The 25,302-nt window shown below is 38.5% G+C and overlaps 2 protein-coding genes across 3 annotated transcripts; one reads left to right on the top strand and one right to left on the bottom strand.

The window, feature by feature from the left end:
- Positions 1 to 15,570: 15,570 nt before the first annotated feature.
- LOC146457524 (uncharacterized) lies at positions 15,571 to 24,442 on the bottom strand. Its single transcript, XM_085091849.1, has 2 exons — positions 24,118 to 24,442; positions 15,571 to 16,628 (listed from the first exon to the last, which is right to left on the bottom strand). Exons 1-2 carry the CDS (start codon positions 24,366 to 24,368, stop codon positions 16,304 to 16,306), a joined length of 576 nt encoding a protein of 191 aa, XP_084947975.1. The 5' UTR covers positions 24,369 to 24,442; the 3' UTR covers positions 15,571 to 16,303.
- Positions 17,290 to 20,402, top strand: LOC146457525 (uncharacterized). 2 transcript variants are annotated; one of them, XM_085091847.1, is made up of 2 exons: positions 17,290 to 17,961; positions 18,774 to 20,402. In XM_085091847.1, exons 1-2 carry the CDS (start codon positions 17,474 to 17,476, stop codon positions 19,258 to 19,260), a joined length of 975 nt encoding a protein of 324 aa, XP_084947973.1. In that variant the 5' UTR covers positions 17,290 to 17,473; the 3' UTR covers positions 19,261 to 20,402. The 2 variants fall into 2 exon arrangements, with proteins under 2 accessions (XP_084947973.1, XP_084947974.1); XM_085091848.1 differs by lacking the exon at positions 18,774 to 20,402 and adding an exon at positions 18,560 to 18,734 and having other exon boundaries at positions 17,292 to 17,961.
- Positions 24,443 to 25,302: the final 860 nt, after the last annotated feature.

The raw sequence follows: 25,302 nt of genomic DNA, 5'->3' as shown, positions 1-25,302 counted from the left end.
TCCACATTTTGAAGTGCCATCTGAGATTCACCATCCAGGGTCATCTTGAGGTTCCCGTCCGACATAGGAGTGGTTGAACATATCCTTGGGGCCGAAGAGTGAGTACTACCAGGGCGATCCAGTAGGTTTGTTGTACACTCAAATGCTATTTGTTCGCCCTCAGGGAACAGATATACGGCTAAGTCACCTTTCAGATCAGGAAGGGTTTCCGGCCAATGAAAACTGAGATGGGCTGACGTCTGTTCTCGACTTATTTTCTCTGGCTCATTGCACATGACTGTAGACTTAGTCGCCTGGGGTCTCCAAGTATTTCCACTTTTTGAGCTATCGAAAGCTTGAGAAAAGTAGTCGTACAGAACGCCTGCACCGGGTTTGTTTTTTAAGAAACCCCACTTGCGCATCTCTTTCCTCATCTTTACTCGCCTGTTCTTGAACCACAGCTGAAGGAAAGAAACATTTCATTGGTAATGTGAATCATTTTCCAATCAATCTGTTAATTTTCCAATCTCAATTCTAATTGGGCAGGAGCTCTCAGCAAACCTTTGAAGGCTTTACCAGGAGAACCCCCGATCAAGCTTACAATTGTAAAATTTTTCAATGACACAAGCCTGTGATATTCAGTAGATTTTTAATTATCATTTTATCACGTATAGATTTAATACAATATATGTTCTCTTAATTATGTTTAATGGTAACGTCTGATGTTTTCCTCTTTGTTGACCATTAAAACCGAATTGCGTAAAGATGAGGTTTCAAGTGCAAGTCCTTACTATGGTCGTTCTTTTCATCAACATCTTCTCATAAGACACATCGAAATTCCAAGAAGGAATTGATCAGTGTTCGACAAAACGACATGCTATGTTCTGAAAGGGGGACATTTTTCATTCCCCAGAACCAAACTTAATTTCTCGTTCTTGCACGAAATTAAACGTAAGCTGTAATTTGTTGGGAACACACGATCATTGGTACTATTACGTTTATAGGCCCTGGACTTATATTATTATTTTGGGGTAGGGAGTATTCTTGGTGGGAATGTTACTTCAAATTCGGTTGGGTGTGACAATAACAACAGAATGAAACACAACGCTAATAACTTAAAACAGCGACCCTAAGAGTCCATGGTCCTAATGTTTGGGAGGGTTTACTATAGGAGGGATTTTGGCTTGTAGGGATGCCTACATTTGGGAGGGGCTCATATTCCGAAGTTTTGCGGTGCTGTGAACTGGAACTAAATCGGTCCCATTTTGTCCCCAGTCGGTTAAAATAATTGACCTGTTTATGAAGTAGTTGGCTATAACTTCATGTAATCCTTTTGTGAGCACATTGCTACAATTCAGTCACTGTTTTCGAGATCACTGGGGATTACACATGTTAGTAATTATTCATCGCATAATCCTATTCCAGAGGTTTGATTAACTGAGCGGCCAAGGGATATCTAGCCTGCGATCGCAGACGTATTTCCTGTTGTCGCTTCTCTCCGCCAAAACATATTATCAACCATTACAAAAAACTGGATCCTTGTATAATGCAATTCCAGAAATTTCATTGGCTTAATGGCCTTGGTATATGAGCCAATATACGATGCCCTAGAAATAGCGACCATTAAATTGTCTTCCTTTTTGTTCTTGCAAAGCGAAATTGGTGACAAATAGCAATATTTCTTGGTTGTTTTTAATAATAATAAAATTATTCTACTCGTCTTTATTGGGTATGAGATGATTATAGCCTACACGGCGCTACGCGCTCCGTTTGCCATCTATCATCTCATATTCAACGCGCGTTTGTGGAAAAATTGTTAATTATACCATGCCCGCAAGTAGCAACTGTCAAATCGCTTTCTGATCTTCCTTGCAAAATGAAATCAGCAACTTGTAGAAATATTTCTGTGATATTATCCTTGGGTGAAATACCGTCCTTAAAATTTCAGAGCTGCCCTTGAAGCTTGCCATCTTGGCCAAATGTGCATTTTCGGACAGTTTTTAGCCTTGGGTATTATCCTTCGATATATTAGCTTCCTGAACGGGGTGTACTTAATAACTATTGGGATTTTCCATGCATAATAAACCTTTTAGCTCGATGAACATACACATACCTTGATTGTCCGTTTAGGAAGGCCAGTCTCTTCTAGCCTCTTGATGGAAGAAGGTGTGAGAAATGGAGAGTCGTTGAAAGCCTCCTCGAGCTCATATCGTTGCAACCAACTAAATCGTGTCCTTTGCTTGCGATATACTGGATGTTGGTTTGCCTCACCACTGCAACCTTAAATGGGATCAAAACTAAGTTTAACTAACAATAAGATTTTTTATAGCCTATTTCAATTTTGTTTGTACACTCGGGTTTTAAAACATTGTTGGCCATCTAAGGAGCGGTGAAATTGTCATTAGTTGAAATGAAAATCAAAAGCTTTGCTTTTCTTACCCTTAGCTTGCGAGCCATGTGTGACCTGGCATAGGCCAGTGAAAATCGATTGTGTCTCAGGGCAAGAAGGGAATAAAAATTACAGTAAACTTAAAGGATATTAGTCTACTAAGTAAGCCATAGCTACAATTGGCTGTGCCGGAAAAATGCCCTTGTAAGACTTTGGACACAATTTCAGGTTTTTTAACTTCCGAAGACTTCGAGTTCACTGACTCAACTCAAAAGCTAATTATAAGTTTAGGCATGGTAAGGGTGTAATAAGCAGCCATCAAATCAAGTAATCGATGCACGACGAAGGTCGCTAAGTACGAAGGTGGAGCGTTCGTTTCCGCGACTTTAATATATATCTCCACACCCCTTCCCAAAGTTTTAAATAGAGGCAATTTAAAACATGAAGAACAGCTTTCCTCGTGTAACATATCTCCAGCTATAAATACATTGCTATCAGAATGGCCTGATTACCAGACCTTGGCGCTCACGTTAATTCCGTTCAACTGGAAATTAAGCCTTCTCGTTCGAGACAATTTTCTTACTTTGCGTTAATTTAGGTCAAGTTAATTTTAAATACTTTAGTTGACACAACAGTTTTAATAATTCCTATAATGACTTGGTAAAAGTGCATGTCGATTACTAAAAAATTAAAATACTCGGTTCGTTAGTTTTAATCTTGGAATGTGATTGTCTTCTAAGAAAATAACTGAATATTTTTCTTGTAAGTGAGTAAAACGTCCCAGAAAAATAGTCTATTCGAGCGACTGACACTGAATCGAAATTTTTGCATATAGAAAGATCTTATCATCCTTAACATTTTTAAGCACAATAAGCTGTACTGTATATCACGTGACACGTCATTTGATCCTTTTCCTGGAAAAAGCAAAGATTTGACTGGTAGGTTTTAACAGAAAACATCAAACAAAAAATATTTTCTAACAAAGATTAAATATCTCCAGCCCTACACGTAAAAAGAATTTGTGAGGACAAAGGTCATTTCTCAGACCAAATTTAAACCTTTCAATGTTTATAACACCAATCTAAAACTGCTTGAGGACGGTCATTCCAAACGTAGAATGTTCAGTATTTTAAATCTACATCGGAAACGCTAATTTATTTATTTATATAAAGAAAATTCGCTGCCATATCGCTGATTTACGTAATTTTATTTTTTGATCACGTGATATGTCACGTGATCAAACTTATGTGTTGAGGTAAAGGAACACATCAAGTTCTATAATCAGGGTAAATTTTATTCTGTTCTAGGCAGTCAAACCGAATATATTTTCCGAACACCCTTCAAACCCAGGCCTTAAACTGAGTCCTTTAACTTCCTTTTAAAAACTGCTTGAGTCCTTTAACTGCCTTAAACTGCTCGAGTACATTAAGTACATGACCGCAGGGTTGCGACACAAACAAATATGTGTTTACTACAGAGTTGCCCTTTCAGGACATAAATAAATTTAAGTGATTTTTACAATATCTCGGAACCGATTTCAAAGCTATATTCTCCTTCTGGAAGCTAAGATTATATGTGTGTGTCATCTCAAAACAATTTTGGAGTAGCCAAAATTATGCCGTGGGTCGCTTAATTTACGTCGGTTTGCAACGCGCTGATGTCTTTTGCCTGCCAAAACACGGCGGTCATAGTTCATTAGTTCACTAGTTGGGTCCTTTCACCTCCGACCTAAAGTCGATTTGTCAAATTACAGTCATATTACTTTGTGGGTGATGTTTACGGAACAAATATACCAACAAGACACAAAAAACTGTTTAATAAAAGCATATTTTGGGGTTATTGAATTGAGCGCGTTCATTCAGAGCTGGTACGGAAAGCGAGCCAAAACAATTTTCGTAGCTTAGTTTGGAATTTACCGATAAAGACTGCAAGGAAAGAAAATGTGCAACAGTTATTTGTCACCACAGAAGTGAAATAGACCGCTTTTTTTTTTAATCGCGCGAATATAATTCGGTCCCTTAAATGAAGACGGGCTACCCCGTCTTTTTGCTTATCTGTTGGTCTTGTCGTTGTTTTTTTGTTTTTTCATATAGAGTATGTAGAACCCATAGAACCTCACCTCTTGTTGACACCATGATTACATCGGAGAAAGAAACCCAGCGCTCCCTGAAAATTGTGTCGTTTCGTCTCATCAAGTTACCAAAACTGTTTGACACAATTTTTATGTGACTCAGTGCCAACTCTTAAATTCAAATTTGTAAGCGATGTTTCGTTGTTGTTCTTGTTGTTCTTTTGTTTTGTTTTCTTCTTTGTGTGTGTGTGTGTTTGTGCTGTAAACATCACCCGTCAAGTAACATGACTGTTATTTTACAAATTGACCTAAGGCGGAGGTGAAAGGACACAAATAGTAAACCAATGATCTATGATCGCCATGTCTTGGAAGGCAAAAGTCATCAGCGCGTTGCAAACCGGCGTTATAATTAATTAAGCGGCACGCGGCATAATTTTGGCTACCCCAAAATTGTTTTGTGTGGACATATATACATTTGCGAGAACTTCATAAATTAAAGCGGGACCCAGTAAAATACTTTCACCATGCAATGAAAAACCAGCGGCAAGATTGTTCTCTTTTTTTCAAAAGATGACTGTCTTGCATACCTTCATACCCGCTATTTTCTTCAGGACTAACTGTAGTTCTTGCTGGTGTCGAGCCTATGTTTCCAGGAGAAGTCCACTTGACTCGATATTTGTTCATTTTCACCGATTAAAAAATTCACTAATTGTGAACGTTCATTGGTATTTGGGCAGTGATCCCTTTTCAAATGATGTCAAAAGCGAATGTTGCGAAATCGAATCCTTTCATTCTCAGATTGACGTCAAGACTTCAAAATGCAATTAAGTTCCAAAAAAACTTACTCTAACTAAGGGCACCTTGTACATTCTTCGTTTATTTGGGTGGTATGAATGATTCAAATTAAACAACTGAGGTAAATTAACCCATTCAACTTAAAAACAATACTATTGCTTATATTGTATATTTTTCAATTATGGACAACTGGTTTTACGACACTGTTTGTTTGCCAAAACATGATTAGAGAAAAACATTGTTCATTGTTTTTCGGAGCAGATAAATACACATATTATTAGTGGTTACTTCCTCTTTAAGGGCAAGGTTGTTTTGCTGGCCAGAAGACAATTGATTGGTTCATATAAATTTATTGATTTTACCGAAAAGGAAAATGGGATACTGCAATGTCCAGAATAACCGAGTCGGTCCTTTTCACATTTAAATTGTTGCAGTTATTGAATTCAGTATTCCAGCTTGAGTTTTGGACAATTTAGTGTAGTTTGTCGTCAGCCTGATGAGGGTCTCATTAATTCCAGAAAAATTACAAGGAAACATCTCCAGTATCAAGAGAATGATAAGTCAAAAATTTGGAAAAGGAAAATTAGTTATCCTTTTTCAAAGTGAGGGTGAAACATTTTAAAATGTTTTTCGTTTTCAAGGAATTCTAGGTTATTCATATAATTTGGTGGTGAGCCAGAAATATAGCTACGTAGTGTTACCATGCTTGAAGTAAATGAGAGGCAATAAAGCAATGGCATTTTTTTCTAAGTTCAGCTGTAACCCAAATCTTTTCACTATCTTCAAAAGGCACAAGTTAATAAATGTTTTTGGGGCCATGTATGCATAGTTTTGGAAAGCAATTACATAATCGAAATCTGGAACAATGACTATAGTTGCACTTGTACTTGCATTGCACCTTCAGTTTTCACGAAAATGCAATACTAAGGCCAGGGAAATTATTTGGTCTCATGGATCACAACTCTAAGTATCTCCCGTACAATGCGTCAAGTTACAATTTAGATTTATTATCAGTTTTTGTTATTTGTGAGCTAGTGGTTGTACCCAATTTAGCAACAATTTCCTAGGCTGTATGAGAATTTCAAGGGAGGCAATCTCCTCTGCAATGAAAACCAGTGGGAGAATCTTATAGATGTTTCAAACTGTAAATGACCGTTTCGCATACCTTTTTCTCTGTTCTGTGACCCACTGGAGCTATAAATAATTGCATCTTTTGCCGGCTCCCATTCGTACTTTCCAGGGGATTTCTGCCTGGCCTGCTGTGTGTTCATTTTAGACTGAATAAATAAGAGAAACATCGAAGTTCTAAATGAGTTCTAAAAGGAACATCGCTACTGCCTTTTACTTTGTGTGCGTCAGCGATCGTACCAAAAATGGTCAAAAGCGATTATAGTGAGGTAACGGTGAACGTAATGACGTGATTCGTTACCTGGCGGACGTGGTTGTTAGAGAAATGTCGATGTTCAAAATGAGTTCCCAAACGAACATCGCTACTGCCTTTTACTTTGTCTGCGTCAGCGGTCGTGCCAAAAATGGTCAAAAAGCGATTACAGTGAGGTAACGGTGAATGTAATGACGTGATTCGCTACCTGGCGACGTGCTTAATTTTTTTTGAAGTTAGCACACTTCCAAAGCTTTTTGGGTTGTGAATGGTTCTGAAACATTTCGTCGAGAAAAATGAGCTATAGTACCTATCGTTAGAGAAATATCGATGCTGAAAATGAATCCCAAAGCGAGCATCGCTACTCTCTTTCACTTTGTCTGCGTCAGCGATCGTGCCAAAAATGGTCAAAAGCGAAGCGATTATAGTGAGATAAAGGTGAATGTAATGACGAGATTCGCTACCTGGGGACGTGTTTAGCATTTTTTTTGAAGTTAGCATACTTCGAAAGCCATTGGGGTTGCGAATGGTTCTGAAACATTCAGTCTAAAAAAATGAGCTTTAGTGCCAATTAGAGAAATATCGATGCTCAAAATGAGTTCCAAATGGAACATCGCGGCTGGTCTTTTACTTTGTGTACGTCAGCGATCGTGTCAAAAATGGTCGAAAACGATTATAGTGAGATAACGGTGAGAGTGTAATGACGTGATTCGCTACCTGGAGACGTGATTATTTTTTTTAAGTTAGCATATTTTCTCCAAAAAAGTGAGTTCCAAAGCCTTCCGAGTTGCGATTGTTTCTAAAACATTGTCGGGAACTGAAAAATTTCAACAACCTATACAGGTAGATAATAATAGATGTGACATTGCAAAAAAATAGTTTTCACATATTATACTGCTTAATCCCCCATTGACGTCAGTTTGCAATTAGTGAGGCCGCCCGTTTTACAGGTTTATAGGTGTTCCCGAATTGGAAAATGGGATTGTGGAATAAGTGTAATCCCCTCAAGCGCTAATTTCGAGTTTATTTGGCTGCCCTTTTGATTTCAGTATAATGTTTGACCATTGATGTCGGTGAAGACTGCAACTTCAACTGTTGCGCAAGTGTGACCGGAGATGACTGATTAGTCCAATCTGGGCAGGGAACTCTCTGCCACAGGTCTTGCATTTTGGGAGTGACTGAGCCGAAGCGCTGGCCTCTCTGGCTTTTCTTTCTGCGGGATTGTTTTCGGCTGCGGCTCTGCGTCGCTGCTCGGTAAGCTCTGAGCCAAGTTTCGTCAAGCTGTGCCAGGAAGACCGGTCAGTTTTTAGGGTGGTCTTCAGATTGTCCTTGAAGCGTAGTTTGGGTCGTCCGACGGCACGCTTGCCATCCACCAGTTTACCATATAGGAGCACCTTTGGAAGCCGCCTGTCATCCATACTACAGAACGTGTCCAGCTTATCTGGCCAGTCCTTTCTCCAGGAGGGTGTGAATACTGGGTATCCCAGCTCGAGAGAGAACCTCTCTGTCAGGAATCTTATCCTGCCATTAGATTTTACAGAGGCAGCCCGTGTGGAAGTGGTTTAGCCGTCTCGCATCTCTGTAGCAGCGAAAGGATAGAAAAGACAAGCTAGGACTTTTTGGGATGATATATAAGTAAAAAAAAAATGAATAGCAAAAATATGTATATTTTTGGAACAACTTGGCATATTTGGAACAAAACTGTTGATCGTCAGAAAGTTAAATTTCTAATTCCAAGTGAAGGGAATCGAACCAACGTACGGCACACCGATTTCATTGCTCTAAACACTTAAATACCACGGGCACCAGCATGGCAGTGGTAATGTATTTTATATACCGCACTTATCACATAGTTTCATGGCCGTTTACAATTCTTCTTTTAGGTGAGATCAGACGTTAGCAAGTAAAGGTTCCAGTGCCAGCCGCTCTCTCATATTTTGATCTCACCCACGAAACTAATTTCTCCGGCGGTCATTTTCAGACCTTCGTAAATGCCGTTCTCGTCGATTACTGCACGAGTATCGGAACCGTCGGGTCCAATCATACGAGACTGCTACTTCTTTTCTATTTAAGGTCTTTTCTCTGAAACATCCTTTAAGGACTACCGAAAAAAAACAACACAAAACATTTTAGTCAGCGAAAATTTTGGGCTGATAATAGACCAATTATTACATATTGAAATTCGTTCTTAGCTACAGAGCTTAGCGCACTAAAATTAAAGAAATTGCGTCGAGGATATGAATTATTAATTTTCTTTGCTTTAATACCCTTCGCCTCGTAGCCAAGCTAGAATTTTAATATATCAAAATTCCTCTCAGTATTAACAGGACAAATTATAATTATAAGAACGAATAACCGTGCCATGGAAGACACCTCGCTGTTGCTCGGTCCAAGGTTGGTAGAAGGATCTCAGGTAAGTTAGTGAAGGCAGGAGCTAGTTCACTCCAGAATTTTTTTCTCAATAAGCGTGATAATCGCATGCTTTTGAGAATGGGACAACTCCCCTTTCCATTGGGAAAGAAGAGACAAAATTGTTACAATACGCAGATGACACAACAGCATTACTCGCTGACACCAACTCAGCCACGGTACTTTTTCAACTGCTGGATTTATTTAAAAATATCTCAGGACTCAAGATCAATAGCACAAAAACCGAGGGTTTGTGGATTGGCTCTTCTAAAGGAAATAAAGCAAAACCGTTAGGCATTAAATGGTCAAATGAGCCGATAAAAGCCCTGGGGGTGTATTTCACGTATGATCCAAAATTACTGAAAGAAAAGAATTTTATTGAGCGATTAGATAGCATTAAAAAACTTATTAATATTTGGTCCTCAAGAGGTTTATCTGTCTATGGTAAGGTGACAATAATCAAATCCTTCCTTATTCCAAAGTTTGTTTATGTGTGCTCGGTACTACCTACACCTAACGAATTAGTGAAACAATTGAATCAACTGTTATTTAAATTCCTTTGGAATGGCACGGATAAGGTAACACGCGTTTCGGTAATAAATGAATACGAGGAAGGTGGATTAAAAATGATCAATTTAGATTGCATGATAAAGTCCTTAAGGCTGGCATGGTTAAAGCGTATTTTTGAAGGTCAGAATGGAACGTGGAAAACCTACCTACAGCACTTGCTAGAACCGATGGGAGGTTTTTTCTTCTTAAATTGTAACTATGATATTAAGGATTACAAAATCTCTTCTAAGTTTTATTGTGAACTACTTTCTTGGTGGTCAGATTTTCGTGACTCTTTTGCCTCTCAGAGAGACTGGCAAAATGTTATTTGGAATAATAAAGAAATTCGCATTGACAAGAGACCAGTTTTCTACAAAAATTATTTCATGGCAGGATTGATCTGTACTCAAGATCTACTTTTCAGTTTAAATATAGAAGACTCTTTTTGCCACTGGTCGCACAAGATTTCCAAAACTAACTTTTTGCAATGGGCTGGCCTTCGACATTCAATACCTTCTTCTTTAAAAATTACTTCTCCCTGTCCATCTACAGCCTCTCCATTATTTTCAATTGATGACAACATCTTTGATGTCACAAAAAAGAAATCAAAGGACTATTACTCATTACTTGCACGCAAAAAAGCACAGCCTCCTAATATCGTTCGTAAATTGCAGAATGATTTTAATTTCTCGTTTGATCAGCTGAGAGAAATCTTCACTCTGCCACATTCTGTTGTGTTTGAATCATACGTAAAAGGTTTTCAGTTCAAAGTGATCAACTCTATTTTATACACAAATTCTAAATTATATAAAATAGGCTTCAAAACGGATGATCTGTGCTCGTTTTGCAAGGCAGAGTCTGAAACCTTACACCACCTTTTGTATCAGTGTCCCTTTGTTAGACAGTTTTGGAATGATTTTCAAGATTACTGGCACCAACTCTCAAATCAGCAAATTCGTCTTACTCTTCAAGATGTTTTATTTGGAATTATAACTAAACCATGCCCTTTACTTAACCTACTGAATTATTTTATAATAATTGGGAAACTGTTTCTATGGGACTGCAGAAGAACCCAGATTCGACCCAAAATCCAAGGATTTCAAAGTAAAATAGTCATAAAATATGAAACCGAAAGAAAGATCAATAACACAAAATTCTTTAAGAAAAAGTGGGTACTATCCCCAGTTTAATGAGAAGTACTCTTGTGTGGTATTTTCATTCATAAGTGCAACTGTAACCTATTGTAAGTCTCTTTTTTCTTCTTACTTCGGTAGTAACAACTTTTAATTTAATTTTAATACTGCAACTATGGTGTAACTGTATATTGTAAGTGTTAGTAGAAGTATTTAAGTATTGTTTCTATTATGATAGTATTAGTAGTAAATTTGAGTGAATTGTAATTCATTGTAAGTCTAAAAAATAGTCATACCTTGTCAGTAGAAGAATTTAATTTAATATTGTAACTATTATTATTATTATTATTATTATTATTATTATTATTACTTTTTTGTAATTTAGGTTAGCATCCTAAGTTGGTATGGTTAGTATTGTAAGTAAAGTTTAGTATTCTATAGTAATTAAAAAAAAAAAAAAAAAAAAAAAAAAAAAAAAAAAAAAGTTCACTCCAGAAGTTTTTGTGGGTCACAATGCGGGGTACTGGACATGCATATTTTGACCCTTTTGACTTTCTGAGCGTTTGACAACTTGCCCTCTTGCATACCTCCCCGTCACAATACTATACCTGAGCACCCTCCTCTCCCCCGAGTGTAGAGTTCTTTGGTGTTGGTTAGAGACCTGTACAAATTAACATCACCTAACAAACCCAAAACTAGATCACAAAACACGTTGCCAAATACCGGAACTGACACTACGTTATGTAAATTACAAGCGGGTCAAACCTATTTATTTTAAATAGCGCAAACTGTTTTAAACTCATCGCAAAATAGCTCACTTAACCAGGCACAAGGGCAAAAATCCTTTTAGTCACACACTGCACCATAGTTCATTTATGTGCAATCAAACGCTATTTCATTTGACAATATAGAACGTTTTTTTAAATTAAGGTTTATCAATAAACGAGACAATTCATGATTCCGAACGACCACTGGCTATCAAATCAAACGCTATTTCATACCAAAATCCCCATCGAACTGTTATCCTACGAATACAGCCCCTTCGCGGGAGGGAGCGATGACGTATTCACTGGCTACCATTACTCTACCGAGTTAAAGTAATCAACAGACGTGACAAACCCTCAACGATAAATTTCAAGAGTACCCAACCCATACCCCTCAAAGCCCCCCTCTTCCTTGACGGTTTACAACAAAGAAATCAGGTTGCAAAAAATAAACGTGAGCTTTAACAAAAAAAAGATTTCAATGAGTACCCACCCCATTCCCTTCCATGACTGTCTCATCCCTCTCCCGCCACCCTGATGGATTAGCAGCAGACTATCTGAGTTAGCCCGAAATGAGACTGAGTTTTCTACCTAGGGAATGTCGAACATCTGTTGAAGATTGACAAAAACATACAAAAGTTCACCGAACTTTCACCATAGGAACTGCTAGACGTTGCGCCCCCAAAGCCATAACAAAACCTCGTAGTTGCTGTGACAACCCCGAGGTTACTGAAAAAGGCGCAAGCTAGGTTTCTTGATTACCGAGTCCTAGTCTACCGACCAAAGTAATACTGAAACACCTTAGTCTTCATGAGAGTGGTTTAATAGCAAACAACTTCAAGCGACTTGCAAAGGGGACGCATTTTCCTTATTTGCTTAATTGTACATTTTTGTCGTTGTTGTAATAGCTGCATCTTCGTATTGTCGTCAGAAATGGAAGAAAAGCTTAAGGGCTCAGAAGAGCACTTTTTCGAGCATTTTACTGGCCATTGTATGTAGAAAATATTTTCTACCTGGACGAGTTAGCCTTTACCTGCTGCTAATTTGACCTCAGGAACAAACCTTTAGCAAACACTGGAGCAAGAACAACAAATTACAAGCATCAACACATAAGATAAATCATTTTATTTTAGCGTCAATGTATTTAGCGCAGAGCACTAATTGGGAACACTCTCCAGATGAAATTGGAATTAAGAACTGTTGGTTTTTGAGAGGGGAAAACCGGAGTACCCGGAGAAAAACTTCTCGGAGCAAGGAAGAGAACCAACTAAAAAAAAAAAACTCAACCCACATATGACGCCGAGTCTGGGAATCGAACCCGGGCCACATTGGTGGGAGACGAGTGTTTTCACCACTGCACCATCCCTGCTCGCCCTGCAACTACTATTGTCACAAAATTTGGCATATAATTGAAGCAGCTAGCGTTGAAATTAAATATTTGATTCTATCTTTTCTTCCTTCATTTGTCTTTTTCTGCCTTTCGTTTAAAAGTTTTTTTTTCAGTTGAGCAAATAAGCTTAAATTCTGTCTTTAATTCGGTCAAGCTCTCACCCTGGTGGCGCAACAAATATTCATGCTTCGGAAGGAATGTGCTAGTTATACTTTCTGCGCTCCCTTGAAAGTTTGCTGCACACGGAGTTGATAATACGGACAACAAACAATCGCATCTTGCAGCGCAAAATTCTTTGTGCGACAAGTTGCAAGAAAATGTTGCTGGTAATACAATTACTTCTATCATAAAGGATGACTGGAATTGAGGAATCGAAAACATGATTTAACTGAGTCGGAAGAAGCGCCATTAATACATCCTTTCCTTAAACCACTGCAATGAAAAAATCGAGTAAGGCCGAGTGTTTTTCAGCTTTCAATATCAGAATTCACACGAAAGGAATGTGTCGAGCGAAGGCTTCGGCCCTCGGGTCTTTCCGGCTGTGAATCCATGAAGTCAAAAAGTACGTATATATATATCTCAAAAGGGTTACGTGGTCAGAGTTTTTTGGGTTCCTGGGTGAAGATTTGAAGTGATTGAAGGAGAAAAACGTATTTCTTAGCGATTTAATGAGCCAAACTTTTTATAACTTGCCATCCATACCCATCCTAGTACTCCGCAGCCAGATTAAACTCCTTTTTATAGTTAAAAAAAAAAAACTGGCTTCTAACCTTTCAAAATAGTATTAACAATAGGTGTTATGGCTCTTCAGGCAATCAATGTCACTGTTATTTTTTCCTGAAACAATTAGGGGGCCATCGAAGATATTTTTCAAAGCGTAAGACTCTAATGGGCGGAGGGGGTCTTCAAGAAACATGCGCTTTTTATCTTGGCGTTCCTTTGGATTTCAGGGGCTCTTGCAAATCTCGTTAACAGTGATCTTTGTTGGAGGAAAATGCGTCATTTTCCTTTTCTTTACAAAGAATTTCACATAACTAGACAAAACTGGTGCACTGATGTATCCGCGAGGCAACGTCATTTTCAATCCTCCAAGCATTTCGTTCCATCCGATTGTATGAGGACAGAGTCATTTTTTTCGGAGAGGAGTTATTTTCCCGTGTCCTCAATAAATCAGCCATGATTGAAGATATGTCTTGCCCTAATGGCTGAACTCTGGCTGCTAACAGGGTCTTCCAGCACTGTGGAGCTGTTGAAAATTTTCTTCACAAGAGCCTCATGGATTGTTGATTTCAACTCTTGCCGGGTCTCTCTCTTTCATACTAAGAGTGAGAACTATCAGGATTTCCATAGACCAGGCTTTGCATGCCCTGTATCTTTTTGTTCAGTTTTATCTATGAACAAAAAAAAGGAGTCGTGACATGAGTTTTTCAAAGATTGTAAAAATTGAGTACATCTCCTCACCAACGTGCATTGGAATATAGGTCTCGTTTCGTTATTGCTTGAAGCTTTTCCGATACAAATTGGAGGGGGGTTCGTTAGATGAGTCAGGCGGTGAAGCACTCATGCCGTGGTAGGAGGGCAATTAGGGTGCATTCGATTGACCCTATTCTGGAATAGGAATACATAGAACTATGACAAGAAATCCCCCATGAGAAATTTTTGGAGTTACTGGAATATAAAATCGCTCTTTAATTATCATGTGTCAGCGAACGTTTGTAGTAATGTTTTCCTAAATTTACTTAAAAAGTGAAATCTAACGGTTACTCCATTTATTCTCATTCCAGAATACGGTCAATTGAAAGCAATCTTAGTCTTCAGTTCCACCCTCAGTAGAGATTTTTTTGTTCGTTCGGATGAAAGTTGAATGCAACATGAAATAAAAGAAAGCAAAGATAATGAGTCAGGTGAGAAAAGCAAAGAAGGTAAAGAAAGGCGGATAATTAGTTTTTTTGTTGGTTTTTTTCTTTCGGTTTGAATTTTTTCTAAAAGTAAAACCGGGTTGCCCGAAGATGTGCGACCCGAACACATTTTATTGGTAGAAGTATGACTCAATCTGTAGCACTCGCTCTTTTTAATATGTTTATAGACACCTCAGGCTTTCTTCGATCCATAAAAGGGAAAGATAATGAACTTCCCCTTTGGTCACTATAATCGATATTTGGATGCCATAATAAACCCAGCTTTCTCTCTTTAAATAGCTACTCCAAAACCATTTGAAATATTTAAAGTTTTTATAATTGGACTCCGAAATTTGTCACCCTCCATTTACTTTCAAGTATTTTTCAAAAGAATTAGTTTGCTCGGGAAAACGTACCATGTTGGGGCTAAGCTTTGTCCAAAACTCGACTCACCCGAAGATGTGGGAAGAAATTTAAAAAATTTAAAAAATTTAAAGGGGAGAGGTTTGACCCAACTCATAAAATAATGAAAAGTCATCATGACGTATTGTGCGCTCATTCTTTTACAGTCTATTTATATAAACCTCAAGATCCGCTTGGGTCCATATAAGTGTTAAAAATAAACCTGATCAATATTTTGCTTTCCTGAGTTCGTTTTTGGTTAATATATCCAATATTGAAGATTTTATTGCAAATAGTTCAGCATTATTACGTTTAATAGCTACGTATCCCAACATTATTGAAACTGTTAAACGTATTTATGAAACAGAATTCAAAGTATTTTTAGAGAAATAAATTGCTGGAAAAAGAACCATGTTGAGAATTCTTTTTTATTTTTCCTAATGCTGAGACGCCCAGAGATTGGAAGCTTGAAAACTTAAATGGTAGGGGTAGACCCTAAAGAACGTAACTATAATCATTTGTTGTCAAGTCATGATGATGTTTTGCGCTCTTTTGTTTTCAGTACGTTTATAAATACCTCAATCTCCTTTCGACTCATAAAAGCGCTAAAAATAAACTTGAATCGATCATGATATCATATTATCAGTTACCTTCCTTTTCGAAATTGAAAGTACAGCCTTTTCATTCTTGCAATAGCTACTCCACAAATAGCTAACCCAGCGTTTTCATGACGCAAGAATTTTTCTTTTCAACTTTATTCAAATTACTGCTGTAGACCAATTTTCTGCACAAAAGTAGTACCTTTATACATAAATAGAAAATGAATCTTGACACGTATATTATAAATAGCTTTCATAAAATAAACATTACTGTACAACACGCACTTCCTTTCTCTTAAACTATTCACAATACAATCAGTAAACTCTGTACTGAGTTGCCTTTTTGACTATTCACACATTGTTTTTTTTAGGTCTTATACACTGCGTTAACGCCCGATTCGGTTCATTTTTCCTGAATGTGAGGTTGATTCAGTAACCCTGGTAGGCACAAGGCATTCTGGATGATGTTACCACATCACGCCAGTTAACCGCACTGTCAGTGATATTTTCGCTTCTTCCCAACACTACATCTTCAAGCTCGCATTCATCCCGTTGCTGCTTTAGTAATCCTGCGCTGCGAGGCATTTGGCAAATTGTATTTATTGCGAATTTCTTGACGAAGCCTTCTCCTTTCCTCACGTTCTCTTTGTATTTCTTTCTCATCTTCTTCATTCCACACGTATTTCCTGGCGCGATAGTTCCTGTCTTTGAGATGGTACTTTTCCCTTATGTCCTCAATACGTTGCTTGCTTCCCAAGGATCGCTTCTCGCACTCTTCGCTGTTCTTCTTGATAACATAAATTTCATTTCCAATCACAGGTGCCGAGCGCCTTCTAGAGGCCTTCACGTCCCTACTGTATTCTTGAGTGCTAAAAAAAATGAGTAAAGATCAAACTTATTACTTGACCAAACAGATATTTATTAGCACTTAAACCACGTTAAATCATTACAAGAAAGTTGCTGTCAAAAGAACCAAAATCTCCTTTCAAAAAGTCCGTTAAGTTATAACAGTTTGAGAATGCCATATTTTCTTGTTTGCGCTCGCAAGAGTCGCCGCGATATTATATGCTGAACATTAGAAAATATTTAAGGCTGCTATTTCGCCTATTGGGCGGATAGGAACGGTTTGTGTGATACCGATAATTGAGAAACCACAACCCCTCACATGTGCCGGACACTAAGCAATATTGAAAACAACACACAACAAAAGTTATTGCAATATTAAAAGCTGCGGTCTGGCGTTGATTCAAAATTGACAACGTTCGCCTGCAAACAGCTGTCATCAATTCCTTTCCTGGCCTTTACATCTACAGTAGTTCTTTAAATTTTGTGAGTCTAGTAGATTTCCGGCTCGAGAGCTCCATTTTAAAAATATCTTCCTTACATATATTAGGTTTAGCGAATGGTCTTTCAAAAGATATGCGTGCTGCAAAATATATTAGTCAACTGTCATGGGTATCGCAGCCTGATTTTTTTTCTCGAAGCCGACTCGAAGTCCGCATTTCTTTAGAAGGCAAAGAAAGTCCTAGCCTGCGAACGCAGACGTATTTCCGGCTGTCGCTTCACTCCGCCGAAAAATAACGTCTGCGAAAACGAACCCACAAACGATTTCCATGACGTCATTCTTTTTGAACCAATCACAATTTGGTTCAGAAAAGTCCAGAACTAAACACGCGTGTCTAGCGTGAGGCACACGAGTACGCGTGTAAAAAAAATGGCGGACGATGTTGAGTCTTGTGTGCAGTTGGCGTTCAGAAAAGTTTGTGAAAGATTTGGAATACAGAACCTCAATCAACAACAAGAAGAGGCCATAAGATGCATCGTTCTGGATAATAAGGATGTTTTCGTGAATTTACCTACTGGATTTGGAAAGTCAATGATATTTCAGGGATTACCCGAAGTGTTTGCTTCGCTGGAGCCAGCACGTGAGAGAAATATAGTAATCGTAGTTTCGCCATTAGTTAGCCTAATGAAAGACCAAGTAAGTCGATTAACCTCGCTTGGAATAAGTGCTATTTGTCTGAGCGATATAATCACTGAATCGCAGAGGAAAGCAGTGGAAAATGGCCAGTATTCTATTGTTTACGGATCGCCAGAAACATGGTTGGGCGATGAAAGGTGGCGTAAAATGGTCTCAAGCGACAGTTACAAGAAGTCCGTACGAGCTGTGGCTATTGATGAAGCTCATATAATATCCCATTGGTAAGTTATACAGGGACTTTTACTTGACTTATTGCCTCCTCCAAATGGAACGAAATGAACAATTGTGAAATGAGCATCTTTCAGAATGTCTCAGATCGAGATTTTCTTTTGTTTTGTTGTTTACCTGAAATCACGCTTCTTAAGTATATCTAGGTCAAGCTTTACGTGGTTGTTTTTCCTCGTACTTTTTTTGAATTAATATTATGTCAATTTCAGACAATGAAATGAAATTGTTGTTGAGTGCATGCAAATTATTTTGATAACATGACATCTCCTTTAAATTCAGAAGGTGATGCATGCAGTACATTCGTTTATTTGTTGAAATTGTTATTTTCACCGTGATTTATGGGAAGGGTCATGCGAATGTATTTATGCTTTATATATTCCTGGCCTCTACCCTGTTGCAGTTTATTATTTTTATGCCAATGTCTACAACACACAACTATATAATGGCTCTTACTTGGTGTACCGGACACAGATGGCGAAAAATAATAGAAACAATATTGGACCAAATACACAAGCAATGGTTCAACAATGTGCTTCATTTGCATCCAGTACCCAAAGGAGTCCAACTTATGTGGTTTTCATATTTTTGTAGGGGTACATCAAAATCAAATAAACATGCAGCCTTCAGAGTGTGGTTTTCAAGACTTAATGAGTTCAGGTCCCTGCTTTTGGAAGTTCCTTTCGTTGCCCTTACAGTGACAGCTACCACAGACACAAGGGAGAGATCACTGGAAAAACTGAATGTTCTAGCTGGCTAATATTTTGTTTAAGCTTACATGTTTATACAAGTATATTTTCCATTCTAGGGGAAAGTCAAAAATGAACAAACATGCAGCTTTTCGAGTTTGGTTTTCGCATTTGCACGAGTTCCGGTCCCTTCTTCCAAGAACCCCATTCATTGCATTTACTGCCACGGCCACAAAGGATACCAGGGGCGCAATATTTAAAGTGCTGCTAATGGATGGTTCCCACATTGTTCATGAAAACCCAAACAAAGAAAACATAGCCTATGTTGTACAATACATGGGGAAAAATGCTAGCCTTGCAGAGTATTTCTCCTGGATAGCCGATGAGTTGAAGGACTGTGGCTCAGCAGCAACCAGAACCATCATTTACACGCAAACTATCAAACAATGTGCCGTTGTGTACTCAACACTGAAGACCCTCCTTGGGGACAAAATCTATAGCTCAGAAGAAAGAGATCCAAAGGCTGTGTTGCTAATTGCTAGAAATGCTACACTTTTGCACCCCACAGTCAAACAAGGACCACACCCTTGCATCCTTCCAGAGTGATCACGGACCTATTCACGTTCTATAACATAGCGTGCGTGCATCCTAATCTAATTTCTATTGGCGTCATCATGGTACATTTCTCAACATACGCACAGCCATGCGTCTATTGGATGACATGTGCAAGTCAGATGCATGTAGGGGAAGCATGCGTGCACTATGTTATGAAAAATGTTTTACTGAGAGACAACACCATAAAAAATGTATATTCATAAGAGCTTCTCAAAGTTTAATGAAACGTTTAGATTAAACCGATTTGAGAAATCACTTTCACTTTTCTTCTTTTTACAGAGAATTTTGTAATTAATCAGGAAACAAAACCTGTTTTCCAAATCTTTACTTTATTTTAACTATGTTATAAAAGAATTGCTTCATGCTTTTAGCTGTGCATATATCGAGTTAAGGATGCACTTGGGAAGTTTGGAGAGCACTCAAGAAGCTAGAGTTGCTCTCGGCTACACCTCCCGCAACTCTTACGCTTCTTTCGTGCTCTCCAAACTTTCCCGCGTGCATCCATAACTCGATATACGCACGCTAAGCATGAACCAATTTTTAATTAGTTGCAACAATTGCTTTTGGCACTTATTGCATTTACAGCCCTTAAAAAGTGTGAAAAGAATGCAATATGCTTGAAGTTATTCTGAAAATATTCTGAAATTAAAAGTTCTGTATGACCCCTGGTTAATGTTTGAAATGTGGTTTCACACAACATTTAAAAGCATTTTTTCATTTGCAGCTGCAATAGAATGTGTAGTTCCAAAAATTATCCATACCTTTCCCATGGGATGGATTTTTCCTTAGACCCCCCCCCCCCCCCCTCCCTCACCTCTCTGGAAATTCCAGTCAAGCTTCATACATTTACTTACATATTTGGGCCTTTGAGAACCCCCACCCCTCCGGAATTTCCAATCCCTTCTGTGGGGGGAGTATGGACATTTTCTGGAACTACACAATAGATTACTCTAACAAGAACATTTGCATGCTGGTAGTTAAGATTACAGTTACTTAATATTGGTTTTGGCTTAGCGTATGTGGCTGAACACAGTTTTTGATACTTCTGACATGTGTTATTTCCATAGAAACAATCCAATAACTGTGCTATAAACATGCCTTTAATTAAACAGGTTTTGTATATTTGCTGAGAATCTTGCTACATCATGTAATATATTACTCCCATAATTTATCTGAAACAAATTTGTAAACAATGTTCTTGTGTTAACACTCTTCCAGTGATATTTTTCCCACAACTTTTTAGATCTCCTTTGTTAAAGGAAAACTGGATTATTGTTCTTTAAATTTCCACTGTTAAATTTTAGTTGTTTTGAAATAATCCACCTTGTTTCCTGAAGTGTATTCCTGCCAAATGTTAATCAGAACTTTTGTGAGTGGTTCTTGACAAATATGCACATTTCTGAGAAAGCCATCACATTCAATGTCAATTTTTCACCACCTATGCATTGCATTTAAGGGGTTCTCATGTTGATTACTAGTCTCCTTCGCAGCCGTTATTAGGGTCGTCACGCAACGCTCCTCCCCGCTAGTTTTAACGCGTATTAAAAGCGTTTAAAACGCGTATTTGGAGGAGCGTTGCGTGACGACCTTAAATAACGGCTCTGAAGGAGACTAGTTGATTACAAGAGACCATTAAAATACAGTGTAGCTAGATTTGCATCTTGACTGCTTGTGACATACCATTCTATGAAAGGGTTTCAACTTACAATTATTTATTTTGTCATTTTATACCACACGTAGAGCCTGTTGTAACCCTTTAAGCCCTATGAGTGATCAGCATGAATGCTTTGTAAAACATGGTTCACACTTGTAAGATGAATTTGCTGGATATTTAAACAACCTCTCCCCTCCTCTTCTGTAGGAAATGAATGGGGGCAACAAGTGAGAATTCAAATCTTGATCGTAGGGTTTAAAGGGTTAAACGAATATATCATCAACTGCATCATGTTTGTTTATTGAAATCTTTGTGTGCACTTCGGCGTGGAGGTCAACACTCGGTCAGTGAAGCCCGATGTTACTCCTCCAGAAGCATTTTCAAGCAAGCCGTTTGGAACGAGAAAACGACGTGATGAAAGCAAAGCTACTGGGGCAATAGGGCTAACAGCACCAAAAGTGACAACAGGAGGCGGATAAGAGCTTTCAAAAGAAGAAGCACCAAAGCTCGGATCGAACGTGACATTTAATTGCGAGCGATTATTTACATTCGCACCTTCAAAGCAGACTCTTTTTCGCCTCTGGCGTCTGTCCTAGCTCGTTAGCGAGTCGTTTTACACGGAACGGGCCATCATTTTTAAAATCTTGTTTGATTTCTTCTCGAAATCTGCTACTTTGTCCAAAGCCCTCTTGTAGCGAAGCAGACGATTATAACATTTGGAGCGGCAAAGCTTCCAACGTAAGCAGTCAGATCGACTTCAGTTGAACGCAGTATTAATTTGTGAATTTCCAGAGAACTTTTTCCAAACACTTTTATCTTCTCTTCACTGGAAACTTTTACTTTGCATAGAAAACAAACCTCAGACGTAGAAATCTTTTACGGGTGTTTCGCCCGAGCTCATAGCAAATGCCAGTTCTAAATCGCCGGGTTCCCGCGTCTCTCACTCTGCATCGCGCGTGTACGCGAGTGTCAAATTCTATCAGGGAATTTTATTGGCTAACAACAAGACAAAAGCTTTGACGTCACGGAAATTTTTTCTCGGCTCGTTTTCGCAGACGTTATTTTACGGCGGAGTGAAGCGACAGCCGGAAATACGTCTGCGTTCGCAGGCTAAGAAAGTCCGCGATCTTGCAAATTCTCGAATTTTCCATTCGCCACAACTTACATTTGAGTACAAGGCCAGTGTCAAAGATTTTAATTGTACGCATGAACTCAGTTCCTTTCAAAGCAGTCAGAGGGTTTTATTAACATAACCATCAGAAAATTAATGGTTGCTTTTTTTACGATTAGGTGATAGTTAGTCACTCAGTTATGTTCCGTTTGCTGACGAAATTGCTGAAAAAAACAGAGTAGTTTTCTCAAGCAAGAATGTTGATTTGCGAACACAAGGGCAACGCAATCTGAAAATCATTTACTTTTTAATTGTGGTTCTTTCAGCAGGGGTTTTAATTAAGCGCTTCCTTACAAAAACACAATAAACCTTTACACTTGGATGGGTGTAGTGTAATTGAGCGTAATCAACAAACCATGTTAGTAAAATCTGGATGCTTCGAAAACTGAAAATTGGAAGCCCTTCAAAAAAAACCAAATGAAACCCAAGAAGCTTGAGTTGACAGATATTAGGCTTGGACAAATCACATATATTGTGCTCGTAAATTGGCGTTCTATTCCCGCCGGAATTGCTTGTACAAATGGAGTATTATGATCAAAACCCTGCTCCGGACAACGGAATCATGCTCGCCGAATTATGATGAGTACAATGTGAGTTAGCCATATCGGAATTCATCTTTTTGTAATTCCACTGGTTTTTGGGTGATAATGTGGGGGAATGGTGTGTGCCTTTTTTTGTCACTGAAGTAGGCGAGCCCCCAATAGGCTAAAGTCATTCAATATTATTTGGATTGTTTAGAATTTATTGTCATTTTTTTTATCTGTTTTGTGTATCTTTTTCTTTCACTGATTTTGTTCCTTTACTTTGCTCGATTTCGCTAAAAACTGTTGTATTTAATATGCAGGCAGAGCCTCCTGCCTCAGGCAGTAAATAATGTCGACATAATTTATCCAAGCCTAACTGAAGATATTCCTGCTTTCATTTGAGTTCCTTTAGCAGTTCCAACCTCTTCCTTTGGAACATTCTGTTGAAAAATTTCTCACCGGCAATTGAGAACTAAGTTTATTGAAAAACCATTGTCGCAAAGCTGCGCAAAGTCATTAAAATCATGCTCCACGTTCGACACGAACATCTTAGACGTGACCAAAATAGAGGCTATATTAAGCAACAAATAATATATTGTGCTTTGACAAGTTTTTTAACAATCGGGTCAAAACCTTAAATTAACAAACCCGCGAACCAGGATTCACGCCTCTCTGCACCAAACTGTACGTGTAAGATGGCACGCGAGAGGAAAATCGGTTTTGTTTTCTTACACCACAAATAGCTGGTTTCCTTTCCACTTGACTGGTTTAATTTATTGTGCACTTAAAGTATTGACTGGGCCATCGGGCAGTTTTGTTAGTCAACAAGAACTAATTTGGTAACTGTAAAAACAAACCTTGATGATAAACCAATATCTAGACGATGATAAAATGTTGGCATGATGTAACATTTTGGATGTGATGCCTTTTTCCACAATGTTCGAAAACTACTTCGGGGTGTAGTTAAATTTCTTATAATTCAAATACTAGTGAATCACTCAGATTTGTCAGATTATTAAAATGTTCAGACACGTCCAGTGTTAAGACGAAATGAACGTTTTGACTCATTAGCGAGTTCGTTCTCAAGTTCCATTGAACGCTTGGTGCTAAATTCTTTCATACACTTGTGTAGTTTACTATCAGTCTGGCGACACTGTTAAAACGTTTTCTTCGGAACCAGCACTCATCTTGCAAACTTAGTTATGCCGATTAATGAATCGAGCTGCAGACGTTGACTGAGCAAAGTCAACAAATCCGTAACAAACACTCGCTCCGCACGATATTCAGTTAATTAACAACTCCGTGAATTAAATGTACGAGTCGAAGTCATGCGACGACATGCATCTGTACTTTTCTTTGTACTTTTGGCTCTGATCCCACTGTGATGTTTATCGATGAAGTGATCTACTAGCTTTTAATCTTAATCGTTTAAAAACTATTTGACAAATGCTTATAAAACCGAGATTATCTCGAGATAAACTCGACACACTCGCTCTCACCTTTGGCTGAGATTGATCTGCGAGCCTCTTATATTGTTTTCTTTCATCCATCGAAGATAAGAGATGTCGTTGAGGTTTCCTTCGCTCCTACTCAACCTTCGTTTGTGTTTGAGGTACTCCATGTATTCAGGCGCGTCCAAATCGATGATTATTTCGTCTGTGCTGAATTCCAGAGACTCGTTGGATGAGTATGAATCGGTGCTAGGTTCTTCGGCAGGTTGAGCGTCGATCGAGTCCAAGAAATTTCCCATTGTGTCAATAAGAACATGCACTTCTTGCGAATAACTGTGAATGAGTAATTTCGCGGCGGGTTCAACAATTTATACACTCCGACAACCTCGCCTTTGTTTATATTGTTTTATTCCACCTACGTACAATAAGTGCTAAATCCGTCTCTATCGTCACGAATTTTGATTGGCTGTTGGACACGCCGGGTGATGTCCGAGGTCACCGAGAACGTCGAGAACGTGAGGGCGAGATCACGTAAAATTGACAGGAAGGGCTTACTCTGACTATAACTTAATCAAACTGAAAGACAGATGAACGAAAAACAACTAATAATGAAAAATAAACAACACGTATTGATGAAGAACAAAGCCGGCCGAGAACTTTTTTTCCTGCGACAACTTAAAATTGGCTCCCAACCAAAAGAACTTTGATTTAATTTTGCATGGCTATTCCTCGGTTATGCACTGACCGTTTTAGTTCTTTAAAAATTGACAGAAAAATCTAGACATCCTAGACTTTGTTTCAAGCGCTCCAAGGCTCGGTAACCTGCTATCATACCCTCCTGCCCTACATCTCATCCTTCTCCCTCTCTCTCTCTCTTATCGCAGGTTACAAGCTCGGGATCTTTTGCGATTCTAGACCAGGGTTTTGGGCTGCTGACAAAAATTTGTGGGCAAAAGAAATGATTAAATGGAAAGCTAAAATATAAAGATGTTTAACATCAGGCGAGAATCATTTATTTGTGCCGGGTTACCCAATAATAATTTATCACTGTACTGATTTAATTTTTCAGCCGACGATTCACTCCAAAGAAATTTCGTTCTGGTTAATTTGTCTCGACTTGTGCCAATTTGCAAACAGCGACTCCCGTTTAACCATTAGATATTAATTTGATCGCGTGCACGTTACAGTTGACTAGGAATTTAATTTGTCAGCCACATTTCAAGCAAAGGAAAT

This window comes from Pavona decussata, unplaced genomic scaffold, assembly GCF_977016875.1.
Source record: "Pavona decussata unplaced genomic scaffold, jaPavDecu1.1 SCAFFOLD_241, whole genome shotgun sequence".
NCBI classification, from domain to species: domain Eukaryota; kingdom Metazoa; phylum Cnidaria; class Anthozoa; order Scleractinia; family Agariciidae; genus Pavona; species Pavona decussata.
The sequence above is the reverse complement of the archived record's forward strand: the minus strand, read 5'-3'. Positions and strand labels throughout refer to the sequence as shown.

Excerpts from the sequence above, each read along its gene's own strand:
- LOC146457524 (XM_085091849.1), bottom strand. The coding sequence starts at position 24,368 with ATGGGAAATTTCTTGGACTCGATCGACGCTCAACCTGCCGAAGAACCT. Across the intron at positions 16,629-24,117 it reads CAGATCAATCTCAGCCAAAG|CACTCAAGAATACAGTAGGG; the intron begins GTGAGAGCGAGT and ends CATTTTTTTTAG.
- LOC146457525 (XM_085091847.1), top strand. The coding sequence starts at position 17,474 with ATGGCGGACGATGTTGAGTCTTGTGTGCAGTTGGCGTTCAGAAAAGTT. Across the intron at positions 17,962-18,773 it reads GCTCATATAATATCCCATTG|GGGAAAGTCAAAAATGAACA; the intron begins GTAAGTTATACA and ends TTTCCATTCTAG.